Source organism: Brienomyrus brachyistius, chromosome 8, assembly GCF_023856365.1.
Source record: "Brienomyrus brachyistius isolate T26 chromosome 8, BBRACH_0.4, whole genome shotgun sequence".
Taxonomy (NCBI): Eukaryota; Metazoa; Chordata; class Actinopteri; order Osteoglossiformes; family Mormyridae; genus Brienomyrus; species Brienomyrus brachyistius.
The window spans coordinates 23652162-23674114 of record NC_064540.1 but is presented as its reverse complement, the minus strand read 5'-3'; the positions used below and the strand labels follow the sequence as shown (position 1 = coordinate 23674114).

The following is a 21953-nucleotide window of genomic DNA, read 5'->3' as shown; positions in this document are numbered from 1 at the left end:
AACGAAACGTGTCCTCTGCATTTAACCCATATGTGACATGGTGGCATAGCAGGGGGCAGCTAATTCAGCGCCCGGGGTGCTTTGCTCAGGGTACCTCAGTGGTGCTTTGCTGGTCAGAGATTCAAACCAGCAATTTTTCAATTACAAATGCGCCTCCCTAACCAGTAAGACACCACTGCCCATATTGCTGCATATGTTCTCTGGAGCAAGAGGTTATTTTCGTACGGCAAACATGCTGAATCCTAATCATCAGTGTCAGTGCAATTAAGAACACACGCCTTACCCTAAGACACCCCCGCCTGGTTAGAACGTGCCTCTCTAATCCCGCTTATTATTGCTGAGGGGAAGGGAGGGACTGAAGAAGGTGTTGCTTGATTTCGCAGTTGCCGTGAGCACTGAGCGACGCCTCTCCGCTTGATGTTTAGCTACCTTTTTGTTAGATTTTAATTCAACGTGCTATTTCGTTAATTGATTTCACTTTTAAATAGTAAGCATGTAGTGTAGGTTTAAGACTATACAACAGTATAATTATATGGTATATATTTCACTTTTCTTTTTCATTAAGCAGAACTAATTTAGAATATTGCTGTTCTTCTCTATTGATAAAACAATACTGAAACAATGTTGGGTGAATGACATACGGCGCAAAGTTGAATCTATCCAGAATAAGGACATGAACGTCGAAGGAAAAAGTAAGTATTTGTGTCTTATGTCCTCATGCAATTTTATTTTATTTTCATGAAAACATTGTTATCTAGGTCCTACTTATTGCTCACTGTAATGTTCATTTAAAACTAGGTCAAAAAAGCAAAAATGTTTGGCTGAACCATTTACTCTAAACTGAAAATCAGCCACTTAAATATAGTAATTAGATTGTGTAATTATTACTAACCAGCTTTAACCAATATTGTTGGTATAACATACACTCTTGCTTATAGACTGGGTAGATGTGTTCCAGCTTCTCTGTGCATCCACAGTTTACAAATAGGTGTTTTCAGAATATCTACATTCTAGCAAAAGGCAGCTGTGAAGGTTTAGCTAAGAACTAGAGTCCACAGTACTTCCAGTTATTGATGTTACTCTATAAAACAAGTGCAAAGAGTTGGGTCTTCGGGGGTTGGATGAGCCCGCAGGTGCTAACTAATCAGTTTCGCTGTGGCCTAGCCTGGTCTTCTTAACCAAAGAAGTAGGTCACACCTGTCCACTACAACATGACACAGTTAACCTGCCTTCTCTGCCCCCTTGTGAATGTATGCGCCATTTCCACCATAAGACTACTGTGGCAATCTATTGCTTAAAAGAGACAATAATCAAGATGCCAATTTGATGAAAGTATAGGCAATCTATATGGTGTATTTGGTTTTTACGGACAGATAAGATAAATTATGCACAAAGTTACACTAGAAAGGTGGTTGGAAGATGGAAGGATGAGACCAATTCTGGTTAAAGCGAGCAAACAATATTGATTGATGTGTTATGGTGAAAGGAAACTTTGTATCTATAACAGTTTTACTACAAGCAAAATAGTTCACATTTGATATTATTATCAATACAACTGTAAACATAATGTGTATTTTTTTCCCAATGGCCAACTGCAGTTCATGTTCCATGTGAATACCGTATCCATATTGGGCACCACACTGGGTGAATTAATGTGTTATAAACAGAGGAAAACTGTGTGGAGAAGCTGTTCTTTAAAACGACGTATTCACACATAGATGTAGAATATGGTTATAAATGAGTTAGATAAAATTTTGAACATGGCAATACAGTAAAACAACTGGGTCGCATTTTCCAGATACTTCCTTTGTGATTAGGGGTTGGGGAACTGAGATGGCAGACTGGTAGGCAGGGCCCCCGCCCCACGGCCCCGGGCCCCCCTCTGACTGCATATCTCACATGTATGTGAAACATTTGTGTAGATTAAAGTGGTAATGCCTTGAATATTGTATGTGCTCAAGACATACAACTTTTATATTTCCATGCATTTTCTGAAACCACTTATCCTATTAATGTTAATGGGAGTCAGGAGCCTATGGGCTCAAGGCAGGGAACAACCCAGGATGGGGCGCCAATCCATCACAGGGCACAAGGCAGGGAACAACCCAGGATGGGGCGCCAGCCCATCGCAGGGACCAGTCATACATGCAAACCTACGGGCAATTTAGCAGCTTTGATTAACCTCAGTATATCTTTGGACTGTGGGTGGAAAGCAGAGTACCCGGAGAAAACCCCACGAAGACATGGGGAGAACATGCAAGGTCCACACACATACAGTAGAAGCCTGGCGGAGACTCGAACCCGGGTCCCATAGGTGTGACGCTTATCACTGTGCCACCATGCCACCCTGCTCTCATTTTTATCTATACAATCTGATTATGGTGGGAGTCATAACAGAAAAATATTTGATACAATACTTATGCTAATTTTTAAATGTAATAGTTCGTAATGTTTTGTAATCGAACTATGTTGTCCGAGCATGTATTTAACTAAAAAAGCACGTTTGTGGAATTTGCTAACTGCTGCAGTGCATGATGGGTATGATATTTGGAGGCTACTTAAATTTCATCACCTGCAGCTGCTGCAATTTGTGTAAGCAGACCCTAGGTATGACTTTGGAAAGGGGGGGGGGAACCATCGTCCATTTTTGCCCCACTGAACTGATATGAAACCAGAGGGTGCAGTGGATCTCTTCAGCTTGTACAAAAGGTCAATCGACGCTGCTCTCTGTGTGGCCCAGCAAGCAGTGTTGAGCCGGGAGGGGCTCCCTGGCAGTCAGCCATCGAGATGAATGGCGGGATTCTCCGGTCAGAGACCCTCAACTCGACCAGCTCCACCTCCACCCAACGCAAGAAGCGGGAGCACGCCAAGAAGCCGGTGCAATGCACGACCACGGTGATCCGGGCCCCGCGGGTGCTCTTCTGCCTCCGGCTCGGGAACCCCATCCGCATGGCAGCCATCGCTATCGTGGAGTGGAAGTATCCCCCCCCCCCTCGCCCCCTCCCCAGGCTGCCACACACGTTCAGGCTTCCACTGGTTCTCCCATTCTTCAAATTAGTGAAGCCTTCTTCAGCACTGAGCCCAACGAATAGCAGTGACATTATGTTTAGATATGTGGGTATTTTACTACAGATTTTTAGTGTAACTGACTTGGGTTCAGTAGATGTTTCAGCAAGATATAATTCAGATGTTGCTACTACATTAGCAGGATGGTTGAAGGGCACCCCCTCACTGTAATGCTGGTGGCTTTGCTTTAATTTATTACACTATTTATTGCTACCTTGCAAGGGCACTTTGCTTTTGTGTGGAATGTTCTGGCCCTTAACTTAATCTCCTCAGACCATTTGACATATTCATCCTGCTGGCCATCTTCGCCAACTGTGTGGCTCTTGGGGTCGCCAAGCCTTTCCCAGAGGACGACTCCAACCCCACAAACCATGCCCTGGTGAGTGACACACGGGGTGCACAATCAGAAGTGCTGAAGTGGCCCATCGGGTGACACGAGGCTCTGGAGAGAGGTTACATGACTCCTGCACAGTACCGATTCTAGCCTTGCTGACCAGTCAGTTGTCAGTGTACCGTGCAGGAAGAACTGATTTCACGGCCTTGTGTGTAAACTTGTCACTTACTATTGTTAAAATGGATAATTTAACTTTATATTCTTATTTAAAATAGGGGTGGTTTGTAATATTAATGCATTACGTTTTGATATTTTGTTATATTACATATATTTAGGTCATTTATAACAAATATATAAATAAATACCCATAGTAATGATAATAGCTGTAAAATGTGGCAAAGATTATGTCATGTAGATTTTACCCTGGGATTTAACTTTATTCCAGTAGTATGTGCTCTTGTGTGAACCAGGGACGGATTATGGGTTGTGTGGCCCCTGGGCAAGACGTTTGCGAGGCCCCCCCCCCACCCCCACCGCCACCACCAGCACCACAACCACCACAATTCAAGGGCCCTTGTCAGCCAAACGCCCTCCCTATAGGGTCAGGGGCCCTTGTAGGCAGAGGATCAAAGAATGTAGGCCCTCTAAAATAGACAAACGAAAATACATTGTTGATAAGCGTTGCAAATTGTTTTGGGCTAGGGGCCCCACGGGCCCCCTGCACCCCAAGGGCCCCTGGGCAGCGGCCCCGCTGGCCCGGTCCGTAATCCGTCCCTGGTGTGAACCCTTCTGCTGCTAGTGAGTGGCTTGTAAGAGACCTTTATTGGATTATAAGGTAGTGAAATGTGGTGTCAGGGATAGGGACAGTAAGACCAAATGACCCTCTGGGACGATTACGATCTGAAACGGTTCAGATTTACAGATTGTAAGATACTGGGTTTCCAGTGACCACAGAAAGCAAAGTTTAATCTGTCTTACTGCTAAATTTGGTCTTTAATTCTGCAGGGAGTGATTTCTTTTTTTTTAGACATAAGGTCCCTACTCCGGAAGAATATTTCTTTCAGTGGTTATTTACATTGGCTCATCAACCAGTAACTGGAATAAAACAACCAGTAACTGGAATGTGCTTGTTTTCAGCGCATTTTCAAATACTGTTTTCTGCCTTGTCTAATATAGACATCACTTGTGATGAAAGTGTGCTTTAATTGTACAGCATAGGATCCCTAAATTTAGACTGGAAGTGAAGGACAAGTCTCATGCAGGCATCGGTCTTGTGGACTTCTGCTCCTTAGCATAGTGCTACTCTTACCCCAGGGTTAAAACCTGTCAACATAGCATTAGCGGGTTACAGTCAATGGGTTAAAAGGTCAGCAATGTCATTAGGGCTGATTCATGGTCACTGGACAAGTCATCGTAAGTCAAATCAGTGGTTCGGTCTGTCTAGAACCAATATCTTAGCTTCCTTGTACCCTTTGATTCTTGGGAAAAACTGCAGGTTCATTGTGAATACTTGTTGGTATTATCCTGAATCATTATATTATATTGCTTATAGACAGGGATAACTGGTACGCAAGTACGCATTCACCTTTAAGAACGATGCGTACGACAATCGATTGTTTGTAAAAGCACAAATGCGTACTTATTTTTTGTGCATTTGCGCTGCTATGTAAACAAAATATAATGTATTTTAATCTTTATATACTAACTCCACTTCATTTGCGGTATACCGGCTAAAATGCAAGGTATTTTCTTGTCGTAGCAGCGCAAATATATGAATATGTCAAATGCATGCTTGCATACCAGTTATGTGCACCCCTGCTTATAGAAGATGGATGGATGGTGTCAGCTATGTGGTCATCATGTCCGATTTTGTCTTGGTAGGAGCGAGTGGAGTATGTGTTCATGGTTATCTTCACCATTGAGACCTTCATGAAAATCCTGGCATATGGCTTGATTCTGCACCCCAACGCCTACATTCGCAGTGGCTGGAACTTGCTGGACTTCGTCATTGTCGTTGTCGGGTTTGTCCTTACTCTCCTCTCCTGCCTTTTGATTTTTTCTTGCGTCACGTCGTCATTCTTTATCAATACTTCTTGTCCCCTTTTACCTTTTTAGGATAATAGTGTCATGGTAGTGAAACATATTTTAGCATTGCTTCCCTCAGGTTCTGTTTAAACTGGGTAGCGGAGGGGTTCAATAGCTAGGGCATGGTTGGACATATGTGACCCCTATGTGACGATGTGATCATACCCCAGCCTGTTCAGCATGGTACTGGAGGGGACATCCAACAAGTCTGGGGAGTCCCACCACACAGGAGGAAAACCTGGTGGACTGGATGTGAAAGCTTTGAGGGCCTTCAGGGTGTTGAGGCCACTGCGGCTGGTCTCAGGAGTTCCCAGTGAGTCTGTCCACTTTGCTGCTTCACTGCTGGCACTAGCCTGCTAGTGTACAACCTCACGTAGCCTTGGATATTAGCCACTGCTGGCTGTGGAAATAGGAAATCTTACTAGAACTGTGGGTCACTCATCTTACTCTGGTGCTTCCCAAGGTCTTCAGATTGTGCTGAACTCCATTATGAAAGCCATGGTCCCACTGCTGCACATCTCCTTGCTGGTCCTATTTGTCATCATCATCTATGCTATCATCGGCTTGGAACTCTTCATCGGCAGGATGCACAAGACGTGTTATTACAAAGGCGCAGGTATGTAAACCACGTCCCCAAACCAATTACTCCTAAGATCTTCCCAATGGCTACCGTTTGTACTTACCCTCAAACTTACTCAAGAATTATTGTGTCAATGGGACATATAATACATCATATCATAATCGGGCCTCTAAAAACATACGTCAGAAGTGAGGTCACTTTCTGTGGAAATCATGAAGAACAGTCTTGGAGAACTGTTATCCTGTTTCTTCTAGACCTCATTGTTGATGATGAACCAGTGCCCTGCGCATCTGCGGGATACGGCCGCCAGTGTGAAAAGAACGGGACAGAGTGTAGGGGCAAGTGGGAGGGCCCCAATGGAGGAATCACCAACTTTGACAACTTCTTCTTTGCCATGCTAACGGTCTTCCAGTGCGTCACCATGGAGGGCTGGACCGATGTGCTCTACTGGGTAACACCTGGTCTTTCTTAAGCTCTGCAGATTTCACTACAGTCCAGGGTTCAATCTAAAGTTTAATGTTCACTTTACCAGAAGTGGAGATTTCAAGTCCAGAGAGTACAAATCCAGACAAAGGTTTTGTTTCAACCAACCAGTTGAGTATAAAGAGTCACAGTCATAGAGTACTCAACTGGTTGGTTGAATCAAAATCTTGGTTAGGATTTGTACTCTCTGGACCTGAAATCTCCACCTCTGCACTTTGCCTATACTACAACAGCGGGTCACATTATTTCAGTAGAAATCTCCAACGAGGAATACATGTAGCATTTTTTTTCAGCACCAAGATTGTTAATAGAGGGCAAGAAAGTGAGAAATATGAACAATTCCGTAGGAGCAGAAGTGAAGAGCTATAGATTGAGAACCTGAGATGAGCCTGCTTTTCTCTCACCCTACATCTGCAGATGAATGATGCCATCGGGTATGAGCTGCCCTGGATATACTTTGTCAGCCTGGTCCTCTTTGGCTCCTTCTTTGTCCTCAACCTCGTTCTGGGTGTGTTGAGTGGGTAAGAATGGCCTACCCCAACTTGAGGCACGTGGATACCTTTGCCACGTGTTTGGGTGATGGCAACCACTCTCCACATGCAGGGAGTTCTCCAAGGAAAGAGAGAAAGCGGTGGCACGGGGAGACCTGCAGAGAGCCAATGCAAGGCAGCAGATGGAGGAGGACATGCTTGGGTATATGGACTGGCTGGAGCAGGCTGAAGACATTGATGAAGATGATGAAGAAGCCAAGAAAAGTATGTGAGATCCTTTGGCAAGGATACTATAGAAGGGAGCACTAAGTACATCACTGAACGTACCATAAAATCCCCTGGATGTACAATGCTCCTTTGTTGCCTGGAGATGTTTGCTTTATAGATGCATTTCGAATGTGTTCATGTTGTTGCTTTTGTTTAAGAACCCCTTTATTTCCTTTTATCAAGAACAACGGCGGAGGAGACGTGTTTTTCTACGCCAGATTGGCGGTATAGAGCAAGGTATCACCTTCTGCTGGGGCTGTGTACTCAGTGTCTACCTTCTTATTTTGGTATCAGTCATTCAGTTAAATGTGAGCTATCTAAACAGACATTATGAGATCTTCAGAATCCCCACTAAACCTACCATTGACTAGTCGGTCTGAGGATTTACCCATCGCCGTGTCTGTGACTGGTTATATGGAACTCTCCCATGTCTGTCTCCCCCAGACAGTGACTCAGACTCTGAGGACTTCGAGAACATTGACCTTGACGACGATGGTTGTTGTGCCTCCTGCTGGTAACTAACTACTTGTTTGTACACTATAGAATTAGCATTTCTACCAGCACTACCAGAATCTGTGAGACTCTGACCTCTGGACAAAAGGACTGACAAACATGTGCCCAAAGTAATATTGTTCTTGGACGTTTCTCATTGTTTTCCTCAGTGCTCGGCTGATGGCCAATCCTCTTTGGTGAGTAGGTGAAATGCACTCAAGAATAAATCTCAATTTTACTGAATGTTGGATCAACAAGACATTTTTTGGAAAGGTAGCATATGGTGTTCAGTCATATTGAGTCTCGGCTTGGCATTTGGGTGGGAGGTCCACACAGACAACAACATTTTGCTAAATACAGACACTCCTATGGCAACCAAAGAAACCAAATCCACAGCCACAAGTCAACACTTTTAATAAACTTTTGATCTCATCTTGTTTTCCTGTATTTTGTCAGTGACGAGCTGTGCAAATGGAACCACTCATTTCGCAAGAAATGCAGATCTGCAGTCAAGTCTGTCACGTTCTACTGGGTTGTGCTTCTGCTGGTCTTCTTAAACACAGCAGCCAGCGCATCTGAGCACTACAATCAGCCCGAGTGGCTGACTGGGGTTCAGGGTGGGTGGACGTTTATTCTATGTGCAGAACCAGTCAAAAGTTTGGACAAACCTACCCACAGAAAAGTGTATTTGTACCATTTTTTACATTTTAGAATAATTATAAAGACATCAAAACTATAAAATAACATACATGGAATATATGACCAAAGAATTATGAAACAAAAAATATCATTTGTTGGGGGCACAGCTCTGTCGGTTGGAACTCAGAAGGTTGCTAGTTCAAATCCCATGGTAAGCCGAATGGTGCCACCCTTGGGCCCTTGAGCAAGGCCCTTAACCCCAATTGCTCCACAGACTGGCTGACCCTTCATGAGGTGGCCTCCTGGAATGCTTTTCCAGCTGTCCTGAGGGAGGTCCCAAATATATGCTGAGCATTCGTTGGCCACTTTTCCTTCACTCTTTAGTCAAACTCCTTGAAACCCATCTCTGCTGGGTTTAGGTCAGGTGGCCAGGTCACGTGATGCGACATTATCACTCTCCTCTGTAAGCAGCTTGGCATGGCCAAACTTTTAACTGGTATGGTACCTTAGGAGCTTCTGTTGACTCTGTTCTTAGGTCACCACCTTCACCTCATCAAGTCTCCTCCAATTCTTTCACACCTTTCATATCTAACCAGCTTATCTCAGCCTTCCAGGTCTCACTAGCTTCTCCCCTCTTCCAGAAACTGCTAATCGGGTGTTATTAACACTTTTCACCCTGGAGATGTTGCTGAAGATGTACAGCTTGGGGCTGCAGCTCTACTTCCTGGCTTTCTTCAACCGATTTGACTGTTTCGTTGTGTGTGGTGGTATTGTGGAGACTATCTTGGTGGAGATGAACATAATGCCCCCACTGGGCATTGCTGTGATGCGATGCGTCAGGTTGCTGCGAATCTTCAAGGTTACACGGTAATGCTTGACCAGAAAGACATTTTTGGTCTTAATGAGCTGAGATCAGTACAGGGCAGTGGTTCTCAATCTTGTTTCTGGTGCCCCCCTGCCACAATGTTTTCATTACAACCCTACCCTAATCAGGCTTATATGGTCCTTAATAGGTAATGACGAATGTGGCAAGTTGAAAGCAGTGTGGGTTGGAATTCTGTGGTTGGGGGTGCCAGGCACAGGATTGAGTAGGGATGGCCAAATGAAGCCACATGAACCATTTGCTGTATTTCTGACCCCACTAGATTGTGCTCTTTATTTAAAAAAGGGCTAGAACATGATTTGTAAACTACCATTTCAATTAAAAGGACCCAGATTTCACTTAATCATTGAGCCCTTGCTGTGTGCTGATTGGTCACTCTCCTATAATCATACACGTGTCACTAATGTTAATGTGAAACAGCCGGATGAGTCTTCTAATCAAACCAAACAGTCAAAGCACAAGAAGAACTGAACTAATTAGCCAAACACAGGAGTCCTTTAGTTTTAATTTCAAGTAGTTTGTAAAACCTGAAGTAGCTCAAAGTATCCCTGACATGGATTATCTGGTCACCCTAGATCAGTACACTGGAGGATGGTTGTTACTGGTTACCATGGACAGCATGCTAAGATTAGGTACAGGAATGTCCTCACATTGGTATCTGTTTGTCATTCTCTCAGCCACTGGAATTCCCTGTCCAACCTGGTGGCTTCCTTGATCAATTCCATGAAGGCCATCGCTTCCCTGCTCCTCCTCCTCTTTCTCTATCTCACCATCTTCGCTCTGCTGGGGATGCAGCTTTTTGGGGGAAAGTTCAACTTTGATGAGACGCAGACCAAGCGGAGTACTTTCGACAGCTTTCCTGCCGCCTTGCTCACCTGTTTTCAGGTGGGTGGGTGGTGTTTCTGCTTCTAATTCTTCCTGGCCACTTCTCCTACTTCCTGCTCTGCTCCACCATTTAGTTTCTTTTACATGCCTTCCTCATTTGTCATGTTCTATTTTTTTTCATGGAGCAACAATCATTTTATGTTGTGAACTAACTAAAATCTTTCTTTAAAGAAAACAGCAACACTTTCTATGAATACCATGGCTATAAGAATATATAACCACATTCATAACACATTATGATGCATTCATTAAGCATTACAAAACTTGGATATAAGTATTTATAAAAGGCATAACACATTATAGCCATGTTTATTAGACATTATGAATGATTTATGAAGCTCTCTTTTATAATGCACTATAGATGCCTTCATAATGCATCCTTAGTTCTTATACCAACCATTATAATGCATTATGAAGATATCTATAGTACAACATAGATGGCAGCTTCAAGCAAAAATGTTACAGAAAACACTGGTCAATCTGAATACTGATTTTACCAGTAAATTGATATCAGTGGTTTCATATTTTATGAATGTCTTAAATTGTATATCATAGCTCTCTCTCTCCCGCCCTCCCTCCCTCCCATGACCTGCCATACTATTCCCTTACCATTCTCCTCCCTCATCATCCCTCTGCTTAACTGCAGATCCTGACAGGTGAGGACTGGAACTCGGTCATGTATGATGGCATCATGGCTTATGGTGGCCCGAACTTCCCTGGCATGATTGTCTGTATATACTTTGTGATCCTCTTTGTCTGTGGAAACTGTATCCTCTCAGCCAGGGTGGTGTTGTCTTAATCCTGTGCACCATGTTGGTACTTAACAGTCAGAAAAGATATATACCTTCTAGGATCATAGCTGAAGAGGGATTGTAGCCATTAGCTGGATGCTTAACTGATTTTGGCCTATATGCAGATAATGGTGTCGAAAGTCGCAGGAAAGACTCAACTGTTGGGCATCTGTATTCAGTGTTGGAGAACTGTCGCAGGAAAGACTCAACAACTAATCCATCTGTATTCAGTGTTGGAGAACTGTCGCAGGAAAGACTCAACAACTAATCCATCTGTATTCAGTGCTGGGCATTTCAGGTCCAGAGAGTACAAATCCGGACCAATATTTTGGTTCTACCTACCAGGTGAGTACTCTGTGACTGTGACTATTTATGTTCAGCTAGTTGATAGACGCAACATCTCAGTCTGGATTTGGAACTTCTGCATCTGAAATGCCCAACACTATCTGTATTAAGTGATATTTTACATTGGGAAAATAAACAACCCAATTAAAACTGTGTACATGTCTTTCACTGTATGCATATAAAGAAGATATTTACTGTGTTAGACTCGGCAGTTTGCTCTCTTGCCCTGCATGGTCCTTAACTTCCTCCCTCGCACAGACATCCTGCTGAATGTCTTTCTTGCCATCGCCGTGGATAACCTGGCCACCGGAGAAAAGGAGGGCAAAAAGAAGGAGTAAGATGGGGGCCACAGACTAATCTTACAAAAGGGTTAGATTCAGGCAAGGGAGTGAGATAGAGATGTATAAAATTGTGGAAGACCTGTCAAAAAAGGGAGCACCTAGGGAAAAGTAATTTGCAGTTAATGTGAAAACCAGAGGCATTATTACTGACTGAGCTGTTGTGCAGGGAAAAAAAAGTGGAGGAAGAGGAGGAGGATGAGGAAGATGAAGCAGAAAAGGTACGGTTATCGGAATTGTTCCACGGTTGGTGAGGGAACTTCGGACATGCGACCTGGACTGTGTGACCAAGCAGACGCCAGTAATTCAGCCCTGGTGTCTTTATTGGGTATTTTGAAGAATCTCAACTCGATGTTGACCACTCTGTATTCCGCACAGATTGAGAATGAAGAGGATGAGGAGCAGCTGGAAGGAGAAGGGCCCGGTGAGTGAGTCCTCCAGAGACAGCAGACAGCAGTCTTAAGGTTCTACCGAGCACATTTATGGAGCCTGCAGGTTCGAGTCTCACCACAGCTGTAGCGGCAACACTGCAGTCTGACCCGCCAAGAGTTAACATAAGACCACAATCCGACGCATAACTTCAGTTCCAACAACAACACAAACTTGTAAACTGACTTATGAAAAGTTCACATATTTGGGGAGCAGCTAGTTGTTTTGGAACCGTGTTTTTCTCCTCTAACGCTCTTTTGTCTTAGTATAATTACATAAATCGTACATTGATAAAGACCTTCACCTTTGAGCTAATGAGCACAGCTAATTCTTTCCCTGTGTCCCTGTGCATCTCAGAGGAAGCAGGAAAACAGCTAAACATGGCTAACTTTGCCCCTCCCATTGAGAAAATTGTCCCCATCCCAGAGGGGTCTTCATTCTTCTGTCTCAGAAAGCACAATGGGTGAGTCCTGTCTGCTCTACACAAAGTGTCAGAATGTCTCAATCCTGTCCTTAAACAATTGAGACGATTCGGTGGGGAAATTCCGGAATTTCTAAGTGTTAAACAAAGTTAATTTGCCTGGAAACATGGGAGGTGATTACCTTTACGTATTTATGGGCCTTGTGATGCTTTCACCATGTGATCGCTCGCCAACACAGTACGGACTCTCTTTTTCTCTGGTGCAGGTTCCGAAAAGGATGCCACAAGCTCATCCACCACCCGATCTACACAAACCTCATCCTCCTTTTTATTATCCTTAGTAGCATCTCTTTGGCTGCCGAGGACCCCATCAGGACCCATTCTTTCCGGAACACGGCAAGTCACAAAAACTACAAAACTTCAATCAGTTATGGTCACAATGAGGCTTCTTATCCCACAGTGGGCATAATTGTACCTGCTTATCACTGCTTAGTTGAACCCAAATTGGTACTAATAAAGTAACCGAGTCATTTAGGATAATTGCTCAATATAATCCAACCTGTCTGATTTCTTCATTCAATCCCTAACCTGCTGTTCAAAATATAGACCCTCAGAAATAGCTACAACCTGCTTCTCCTGTTAGCACTGATGTTCTCCATGTGGTGCTGTGAAGCTCATTTCTCACATACTGTACTACGTGGGGAATTTCTCCCTAGGGACACACTGGCTAGTGGGATGTGTATGGGATGTTAAATTCCCTGTTCTTTCCTGGCCAGGTCTTGGGCTATGCGGACTACGCGTTCACGTCAATATTTACCGTGGAGATTATACTGAAGGTATGGAGGACACCTTGCACTGTTGGTAATGTCTACTGTCCTGGGCTGTTGAGTAATTTGGTAGGTTTACATATCCTATGACCTTTTTTGCGGTCTTGGGGAGAGGCACATATACATTCTGTCATACAGCATTGCTCATAACTGACTGGCAACTCAGTTACAGGTATTTTTTTAGCAGACACTGCTACATGCAAGCAAGGCAGATAATACATTGCGGTGTCTCTGTGCATTATGGGTAATTATTGAAGCTCCTCCCCCATTCTTTTCTTTCTCACATTAGATGACCGTTTATGGGGCTTTCCTGCACGAAGGCTCGTTTTGCAGGAACTGGTTCAACCTCCTGGACCTGTTGGTCGTCAGCGTGTCGCTCATGTCCTTTTTTCTCCAGTGAGTGCCCAGCATATTGAGAAAAGTGTCTCTTGGGCTTTTTAATGTGACTGGAAGTGTGTTTTAAGATCATGATGGATTTTATGGGCTTTTGATTAGGTGCAATTGATGCTAAAGCTCTAAAATATTAAAATGTAATCTGATCTGCCCACATCCTTCTTCTCCGTGCGTAAAATAGCCAGCCCAGTTTAAATACAGCCCAGTCTAACAGGCATCACATTACTGGTGATTTGAGTGACTATGCCTCCCGTGCAGCTCCAGTGCTATCTCCGTGGTTAAGATACTCAGAGTCCTGAGAGTACTGCGGCCTCTCCGGGCCATTAACAGAGCCAAGGGACTTAAGGTGGGCAGAATCTGTGTGTGTGTCTGTGTGCATGTGTGTGCTCTAGGTATACATTACAAATGTCCCCACAATGTGATAAAAATCTGTTATTTTAAGATGGTGGTAGGGCTGGGCGATATAGACCAAAAATCAATACGATAAATATCTCAATATTTTTCCCAAGTCAGTTCTGAATCAGATCCAGCCATCCATCCATTTTCCAAACCGTTTATCCTACTGGGTTGCGGGGGGTCCGGAGCCTATCCCAGAAGCAATGGGCACGAGGCAGGGAACAACCCAGGATAGGGGGCCAGCCCATTGCAGGGCACATTCACACACTAGTCACTCACACATACACACCTATGGGCAATTTAGTAACTCCAATTAGCCTCAGCATGTTTTTGGACTGTGGGGGGAAACCGGAGAAAACCCCACGACAACATGGGGAGAACATGCAAACTCCACACACATGTAACCCAGGCAGAAACTCGAACCTGGGTCCCAGAGGTGTGTGGCAACAGTGCTAACCATTGCACCACCATGCCACCCCTGAATCAGATCCAAATCTCCTCAATGTCACACAAGCATTTTTTTCCTGTGTCTGTGTCTGTGTCTGTCTTCTTCTTGTCATTGCATGCAGGACTTGTGAGTGAGGGCGAGGGACGGGACAGGGGGCAGTAAAAGGCGATGGATGGGACAGGGTGCGGTAAAGAGGGAGGGGCGGGGCAGGGTGCAGTAAAGGGTGATGGATGGAACAGGGTGTAGTAAAGGGTGATGGATGGAACAGGGTGTGGTAAAGGGTGATGGATGGGACAGGGTGCGGTAAAGGGCGATGGATGGGACAGGGTGTGGTAAAGAGGGAGGGGCTGGGCAGGGTGCAGTAACGGGTGATGGATGGAACAGGGTGCGGTAAAGAGGGAGTGGCGGGGCATGGTGCAGTAAAGGGCGATGGATGGGACAGGGTGCAGTAAAGAGGGAGGGGTGGGGCATGGTGCAGTAAAGGGCGATGGATGGGACAGGGTGTGGTAAAGAGGGAGGGATGGGACAGGGTGCGGTAAAGGGCGATGAATGGGACAGGGTGCGGTAAAGGGGGCGGGACGGGACAGGGTGCGGTAAAGAGGGAGTGGTGGGGCAGGGTGCGGTAAAGGGAGATGGATGGGACAGGGAGTGGTAAAGGGGGAGGGACGGGACAGGGTGTGGTAAAGGGCGATGGATGGGACAGGGTGCGGTAAAGGGCGATGGATGGGACAGGGTGCGGTAAAAGAGGGAGGGGCGGGGCAGGGTGCAGTAAAGGGTGATGGATGGAACAGGGTGCAGTAAAGGGCGATGCATGGGACAGGGTGCGGTAAAAGAGGAAGGGGCGGGGCAGGGTGCAGTAAAGGGTGATGGATGGAACAGGGTGCGGTAAAGGGCGATGGATGGGACAGGGTGCGGTAAAAGAGGGAGGAGCGGGGCAGGGTGCAGTAAAGGGCGATGGATGGGACAGGGTGTGGTAAAGGGCGATGGATGGGACAGGGTGTGGTAAAGAGCGAGGGACGGGGCATGGTGCAGTAAAGGGTGATGGATGGAACAGGGTGCGGTAAAGGGCGATGGATGGGACAGGGTGCGGTAAAAGAGGGAGGAGCGGGGCAGGGTGCAGTAAAGGGTGATGGGTGGAACAGGGTGCAGTAAAGGGCGATGGATGGGACAGGGTGCGGTAAAGGGCGATGGATGGGACAGGGTGTGGTAAAGAAGGAGGGACGGGGCAGGGTGCAGTAAAGGGCGATGGATGGGACAGGGTGCGGTAAAGAAGGAGGGGCTGGGCAGGGTGCAGTAACGGGTGATGGATGGAACAGGGTGCGGTAAAGAGGGAGGGGCGGGGCATGGTGCAGTAAAGGGCGATGGATGGGACAGGGTGTGGTAAAAACCGAGGGGCGGGGCAGGGTGCAGTAAAGGGCGAGGGATGGGACAGGGTGCGGTAAAGGGCGATGAATGGGACAGGGTGCGGTAAAGGGGGCGGGACGGGACAGGGTGCGGTAAAGAGGGAGCGGTGGGGCAGGGTGCGGTAAAGGGAGACGGATGGGACAGGGAGTGGTAAAGGGGGAGGGATGGGACAGGGTGCGGTAAAGGGCGATGAATGGGACAGGGTGCGGTAAAGGGGGCGGGATGGGACAGGGTGCGGTAAAGAGGGAGGGGTGGGGCAGGGTGCGGTAAAGGGCGATGGATGGGACAGGGAGTGGTAAAGGGGACGGGACGGGACAGGGTGCGGTAAAGGGCGATGGATGGGACAGGGTGCGGTAAAAGAGGGAGGGGCGGGGCAGGGTGCAGTAAAGGGTGATGGATGGAACAGGGTGCGGTAAAGGGCGATGGATGGGACAGGGTGCGGTAAAGGGCGATGGATGGGACAGGGTGTGGTAAAGGGCGATGGATGGGACAGGGTGTGGTAAAGAGGGAGGGACGGGACATGGTGCAGTAAAGGGCGATGGATGGGACAGGGTGCGGTAAAGAGGGAGGGGCTGGGCAGGGTGCAGTAAAGGGCGATGGATGGGACAGGGTGCGGTAAAGGGCGATGGATGGGACAGGGTGTGGTAAAGAGGGAGGGGCTGGGCAGGGTGCAGTAAAGGGCGATGGATGGGACAGGGTGCAGTAAAGAGGGAGGGGTGGGGCATGGTGCAGTAAAGGGCGATGGATGGGACAGGGTGTGGTAAAGAGGGAGGGGCGGGGCAGGGTGCAGTAAAGGGCGATGGATGGGACAGGGTGTGGTAAAGAGGGAGGGATGGGACAGGGTGCGGTAAAGGGCGATGAATGGGACAGGGTGCGGTAAAGGGGGCGGGACGGGACAGGGTGCGGTAAAGAGGGAGTGGTGGGGCAGGGTGCGGTAAAGGGAGATGGATGGGACAGGGAGTGGTAAAGGGGGAGGGACGGGACAGGGTGCGGTAAAGGGCGATGAATGGGACAGGGTGCGGTAAAGGGGGCGGGATGGGACAGGGTGCGGTAAAGAGGGAGGGGTGGGGCAGGGTGCGGTAAAGGGCGATGGATGGGACAGGGAGTGGTAAAGGGGGAGGGACGGGACAGGGTGTGGTAAAGGGCGATGGATGGGACAGGGAGTGGTAAAGGGGGCGGGATGGGACAGGGTGCGGTAAAGAGGGAGGGGCGGGGCAGGGTGCAGTAAAGGGTGATGGATGGGACAGGGTGCGGTAAAGGGCGATGGATGGGACAGGGTGCGGTAAAAGAGGGAGGGGCGGGGCAGGGTGCAGTAAAGGGTGATGGATGGAACAGGGTGCAGTAAAGGGCGATGCATGGGACAGGGTGCGGTAAAAGAGGGAGGGGCGGGACAGGGTGCAGTAAAGGGTGATGGATGGAACAGGGTGCGGTAAAGGGCGATGGATGGGACAGGGTGCGGTAAAAGAGGGAGGAGCGGGGCAGGGTGCAGTAAAGGGTGATGGGTGGAACAGGGTGCGGTAAAGGGCGATGGATGGGACAGGGTGCGGTAAAAGAGGGAGGAGCAGGGCAGGGTGCAGTAAAGGGCGATGGATGGGACAGGGTGTGGTAAAGGGCGATGGATGGGACAGGGTGTGGTAAAGAGCGAGGGACGGGGCATGGTGCAGTAAAGGGTGATGGATGGAACAGGGTGCAGTAAAGGGTGATGGGTGGAACAGGGTGCAGTAAAGGGCGATGGATGGGACAGGGTGCGGTAAAGGGCGATGGATGGGACAGGGTGTGGTAAAGAAGGAGGGACTGGGCAGGGTGCAGTAAAGGGCGATGGATGGGACAGGGTGCGGTAAAGAAGGAGGGGCTGGGCAGGGTGCAGTAACGGGTGATGGATGGAACAGGTTGCGGTAAAGAGGGAGGGGCGGGGCATGGTGCAGTTAAGGGGCGATGGATGGGACAGGGTGCGGTAAAGAGGGAGGGGTGGGGCATGGTGCAGTAAAGGGCGATGGATGGGACAGGGTGTGGTAAAAACCGAGGGGCGGGGCAGGGTGCAGTAAAGGGCGAGGGATGGGACAGGGTGCGGTAAAGGGCGATGAATGGGACAGGGTGCGGTAAAGGGGGCGGGACGGGACAGGGTGCGGTAAAGAGGGAGGGGTGGGGCAGGGTGCGGTAAAGGGAGACGGATGGGACAGGGAGTGGTAAAGGGGGAGGGATGGGACAGGGTGCGGTAAAGGGCGATGAATGGGACAGGGTGCGGTAAAGGGGGCGGGATGGGACAGGGTGCGGTAAAGAGGGAGGGGAGGGGCAGGGTGCGGTAAAGGGCGATGGATGGGACAGGGAGTGGTAAAGGGGAAGGGACGGGACAGGGTGCGGTAAAGGGCGATGGATGGGACAGGGTGCGGTAAAAGAGGGAGGGGCGGGGCAGGGTGCAGTAAAGGGTGATGGATGGAACAGGGTGCGGTAAAGGGCGATGGATGGGACAGGGTGCGGTAAAGGGCGATGGATGGGACAGGGTGTGGTAAAGGGCGATGGATGGGACAGGGTGTGGTAAAGAGGGAGGGGCAGGACAGGGTGTGGTAAAGAGGGAAGGACGGGACATGGTGCAGTAAAGGGCGATGGATGGGACAGGGTGCGGTAAAGAGGGAGGGACGGGACATGGTGCAGTAAAGGGCGATGGATGGGACAGGGTGTGGTAAAGAGGGAGGGACGGGACATGGTGCAGTAAAGGGCGATGGATGGGACAGGGTGCGGTAAAGAGGGAGGGGCTGGGCAGGGTGCAGTAACGGGTGATGGATGGAACAGGGTGCGGTAAAGAGGGAGGGGCGGGGCATGGTGCAGTTAAGGGCGATGGATGGGACTGAGTGCGGTAAAGAGGGAGGGGTGGGGCATGGTGTAGTAAAGGGCGATGGATGGGACAGGGTGCGGTAAAGGGCGATGGATGGGACAGGGTGTGGTAAAGAGGGAAGGACGGGACATGGTGCAGTAAAGGGCGATGGATGGGACAGGGTGTGGTAAAGAGGGAGGGACGGGACATGGTGCAGTAAAGGGCGATGGATGGGACAGGGTGCGGTAAAGAGGGAGGGGCGGGGCATGGTGCAGTTAAGGGCGATGGATGGGACTGAGTGCGGTAAAGAGGGAGGGGTGGGGCATGGTGTAGTAAAGGGCGATGGATGGGACAGGGTGCGGTAAAGGGCGATGGATGGGACAGGGTGTTGTAAAGGGCGATGGATGGGACAGGGTGCGGTAAAAGAGGGAGGGGCGGGGCAGGGTGCAGTAAAGGGTGATGGATGGAACAGGATGCGGTAAAGGGCGATGGATGGGACAGGGTGTGGTAAAGGGCGATGGATGGGACAGGGTGCGGTAAAAGAGGGAGGGGCGGGGCAGGATGCAGTAAAGGGTGATGGGTGGAACAGGGTGCGGTAAAGGGCGATGGATGGGACAGGGTGCGGTAAAAGAGGGAGGGGCGGGGCAGGATGCAGTAAAGGGTGATGGATGGAACAGGGTGCGGTAAAGGGCGATGGATGGGACAGGGTGTGGTAAAGGGCGATGGATGGGACAGGGTGTGGTAAAGAGGGAAGGACGGGACATGGTGCAGTAAAGGGCGATGGATGGGACAGGGTGCGGTAAAGGGCGATGGATGGGACAGGGTGTGGTAAAGAGGGAGGGACGGGACATGGTGCAGTAAAGGGCGATGGATGGGACAGGGTGCGGTAAAGAGGGAGGGGCTGGGCAGGGTGCAGTAACGGGTGATGGATGGAACAGGGTGCGGTAAAGAGGGAGGGGCGGGGCATGGTGCAGTTAAGGGCGATGGATGGGACTGAGTGCGGTAAAGAGGGAGGGGTGGGGCATGGTGTAGTAAAGGGCGATGGATGGGACAGGGTGCGGTAAAGGGCGATGGATGGGACAGGGTGCGGTAAAAGAGGGAGGGGCGGGGCAGGGTGCAGTAAAGGGTGATGGATGGAACAGGGTGCGGTAAAGGGCGATGGATGGGACAGGGTGTGGTAAAGGGCGATGGATGGGACAGGGTGCGGTAAAAGAGGGAGGGGCGGGGCAGGATGCAGTAAAGGGTGATGGGTGGAACAGGGTGCGTTAACGGGCGATGGATGGGACAGGGTGCGGTAAAAGAGGGAGGGGCGGGGCAGGGTGCAGTAAAGGGTGATGGATGGAACAGGGTGCGGTAAAGGGCGATGGATGGGACAGGGTGTGGTAAATGGCGATGGATGGGACAGGGTGTGGTAAAGAGGGAAGGACGGGACATGGTGTAGTAAAGGGCGATGGATGGGACAGGGTGCGGTAAAGGGCGATGGATGGGACAGGGTGTGGTAAAGAGGGAGGGGCTGGGCAGGGTGCAGTAACGGGTGATGGATGGAACAGGGTGCGGTAAAGAGGGAGGGGCGGGGCATGGTGCAGTTAAGGGCGATGGATGGGACTGAGTGCGGTAAAGAGGGAGGGGCGGGGCATGGTGCAGTAAAGGGCGATGGATGGGACAGGGTGTGGTAAAGAGGGAGGGGCGGGGCAGGGTGCAGTAAAGGGTGATGGATGGAACAGGGTGCGGTAAAGGGCGATGGATGGGACAGGGTGCGGTAAAACAGGGAGGGGCGGGGCAGGGTGCAGTAAAGGGTGATGGATGGGACAGGGTGCGGTAAAAGAGGGAGGGGCGGGGCAGGATGCAGTAAAGGGTGATGGATGGAACAGGGTGCGGTAAAGGGCGATGGATGGAACAGGGTGCGTTAAATGGCGATGGATGGGACAGGGTGCGGTAAAGGGCGATGGATGGGACAGGGTGCGGTAAAAGAGGGAGGGGCGGGGCAGGGTGCAGTAAAGGGTGATGGATGGAACAGGGTGCGGTAAAGGGCGATGGATGGGACAGGGTGCGGTAAAACAGGGAGGGGCGGGGCAGGGTGCAGTAAAGGGTGATGGATGGAACAGGGTGCGGTAAAAGAGGGAGGGGCGGGGCAGGATGCAGTAAAGGGTGATGGATGGAACAGGGTGCGGTAAAGGGCGATGGATGGGACAGGGTGCGGTAAAGGGCGATGGATGGGACAGGGTGCGGTAAAGGGCGATGGATGGGACAGGGTGCGGTAAAAGAGGGAGGGGCGGGGCAGGATGCAGTAAAGGGTGATGGATGGAACAGGGTGCGGTAAAGGGCGATGGATGGGACAGGGTGCGGTAAAGGGCGATGGATGGGACAGGGTGTGGTAAAGAAGGAGGGACAGGGCATGGTGCAGTAAAGGGCGATGGATGGGACAGGGTGCGGTAAAGAGGGAGGGGCTGGGCAGGGTGCAGTAACGGTGACCCATCCATCCATCCATCATCCAAAACGCTTACTCTTCTGGGTCGCGGGGGGTCCGGAGCCTATTCTGGAAGCTTTGGGCACGAGTTAGGGAACAACCCAGGATGGGGGGCTTCTGGTGGCCCTATGAGTTTCATTTTAAAGCAACATAAACTTTATTGATATAAAACATATTGTCTGATCCTATATCTAGTATGAAAATATATTGATATTTATGACTTAATACATCGTGCAGCCCTACATTGTGGCGACCATTTAAATTTTTTTTTATAAAAATCTGTGAATGCAATCAAAAAAGTAAAAATGAAGTAATGAATTTTTATTTTGTTTGGTTACTTGTGGTTAAATTTAGGGCTGGGTAGGGGTTACGGTTGTCATTGCTGAGGTTAGAGTTTTGCCCAGAGAAATGAATGGACAGACCCCACAAACATATGCATACTGGTCTGTGTGTGTGTGTGTGTGTCTGTGTGTGTATGTGTGTGTGTGTGTGTGTGTATGTGTGTGTGTGTGTGTGTGTGTGTGTGTGTGTGTCTGTGTGTGTGTGTGTGTGTGTGTGTGTGTGTGTGTGTGTGTGTGTGTGTGTGTGTGTGTGCCTTCTGTGAAATCAGTTTAACGGTTTTCCTTAGAAGGACATTATATCATTTTGAATTAAACTGTTGAAATAATTTCATTATG

At 49.0% G+C, this 21953-nt stretch overlaps 1 protein-coding gene across 1 annotated transcript in view; it reads left to right on the top strand.

The window, feature by feature from the left end:
• The first annotated feature begins 673 nt into the window (after positions 1–673).
• Positions 674–21953, top strand: part of LOC125747792 (voltage-dependent L-type calcium channel subunit alpha-1D-like) — a 31733-nt gene continuing 10453 nt past the window's right edge. The window contains 22 exon segments of the mRNA XM_049023287.1: positions 674–692; positions 2741–2978; positions 3340–3445; positions 5282–5421; positions 5656–5798; positions 5949–6101; positions 6320–6516; positions 6966–7069; positions 7152–7303; positions 7751–7820; positions 8255–8415; positions 9079–9304; positions 9998–10205; positions 10852–10972; positions 11600–11650; positions 11653–11752; positions 11849–11900; positions 12468–12571; positions 12796–12925; positions 13306–13365; positions 13646–13752; positions 14008–14095. Of these exon segments, the coding sequence (XP_048879244.1) occupies positions 674–692; positions 2741–2978; positions 3340–3445; positions 5282–5421; positions 5656–5798; positions 5949–6101; positions 6320–6516; positions 6966–7069; positions 7152–7303; positions 7751–7820; positions 8255–8415; positions 9079–9304; positions 9998–10205; positions 10852–10972; positions 11600–11650; positions 11653–11752; positions 11849–11900; positions 12468–12571; positions 12796–12925; positions 13306–13365; positions 13646–13752; positions 14008–14095 (2730 nt within the window).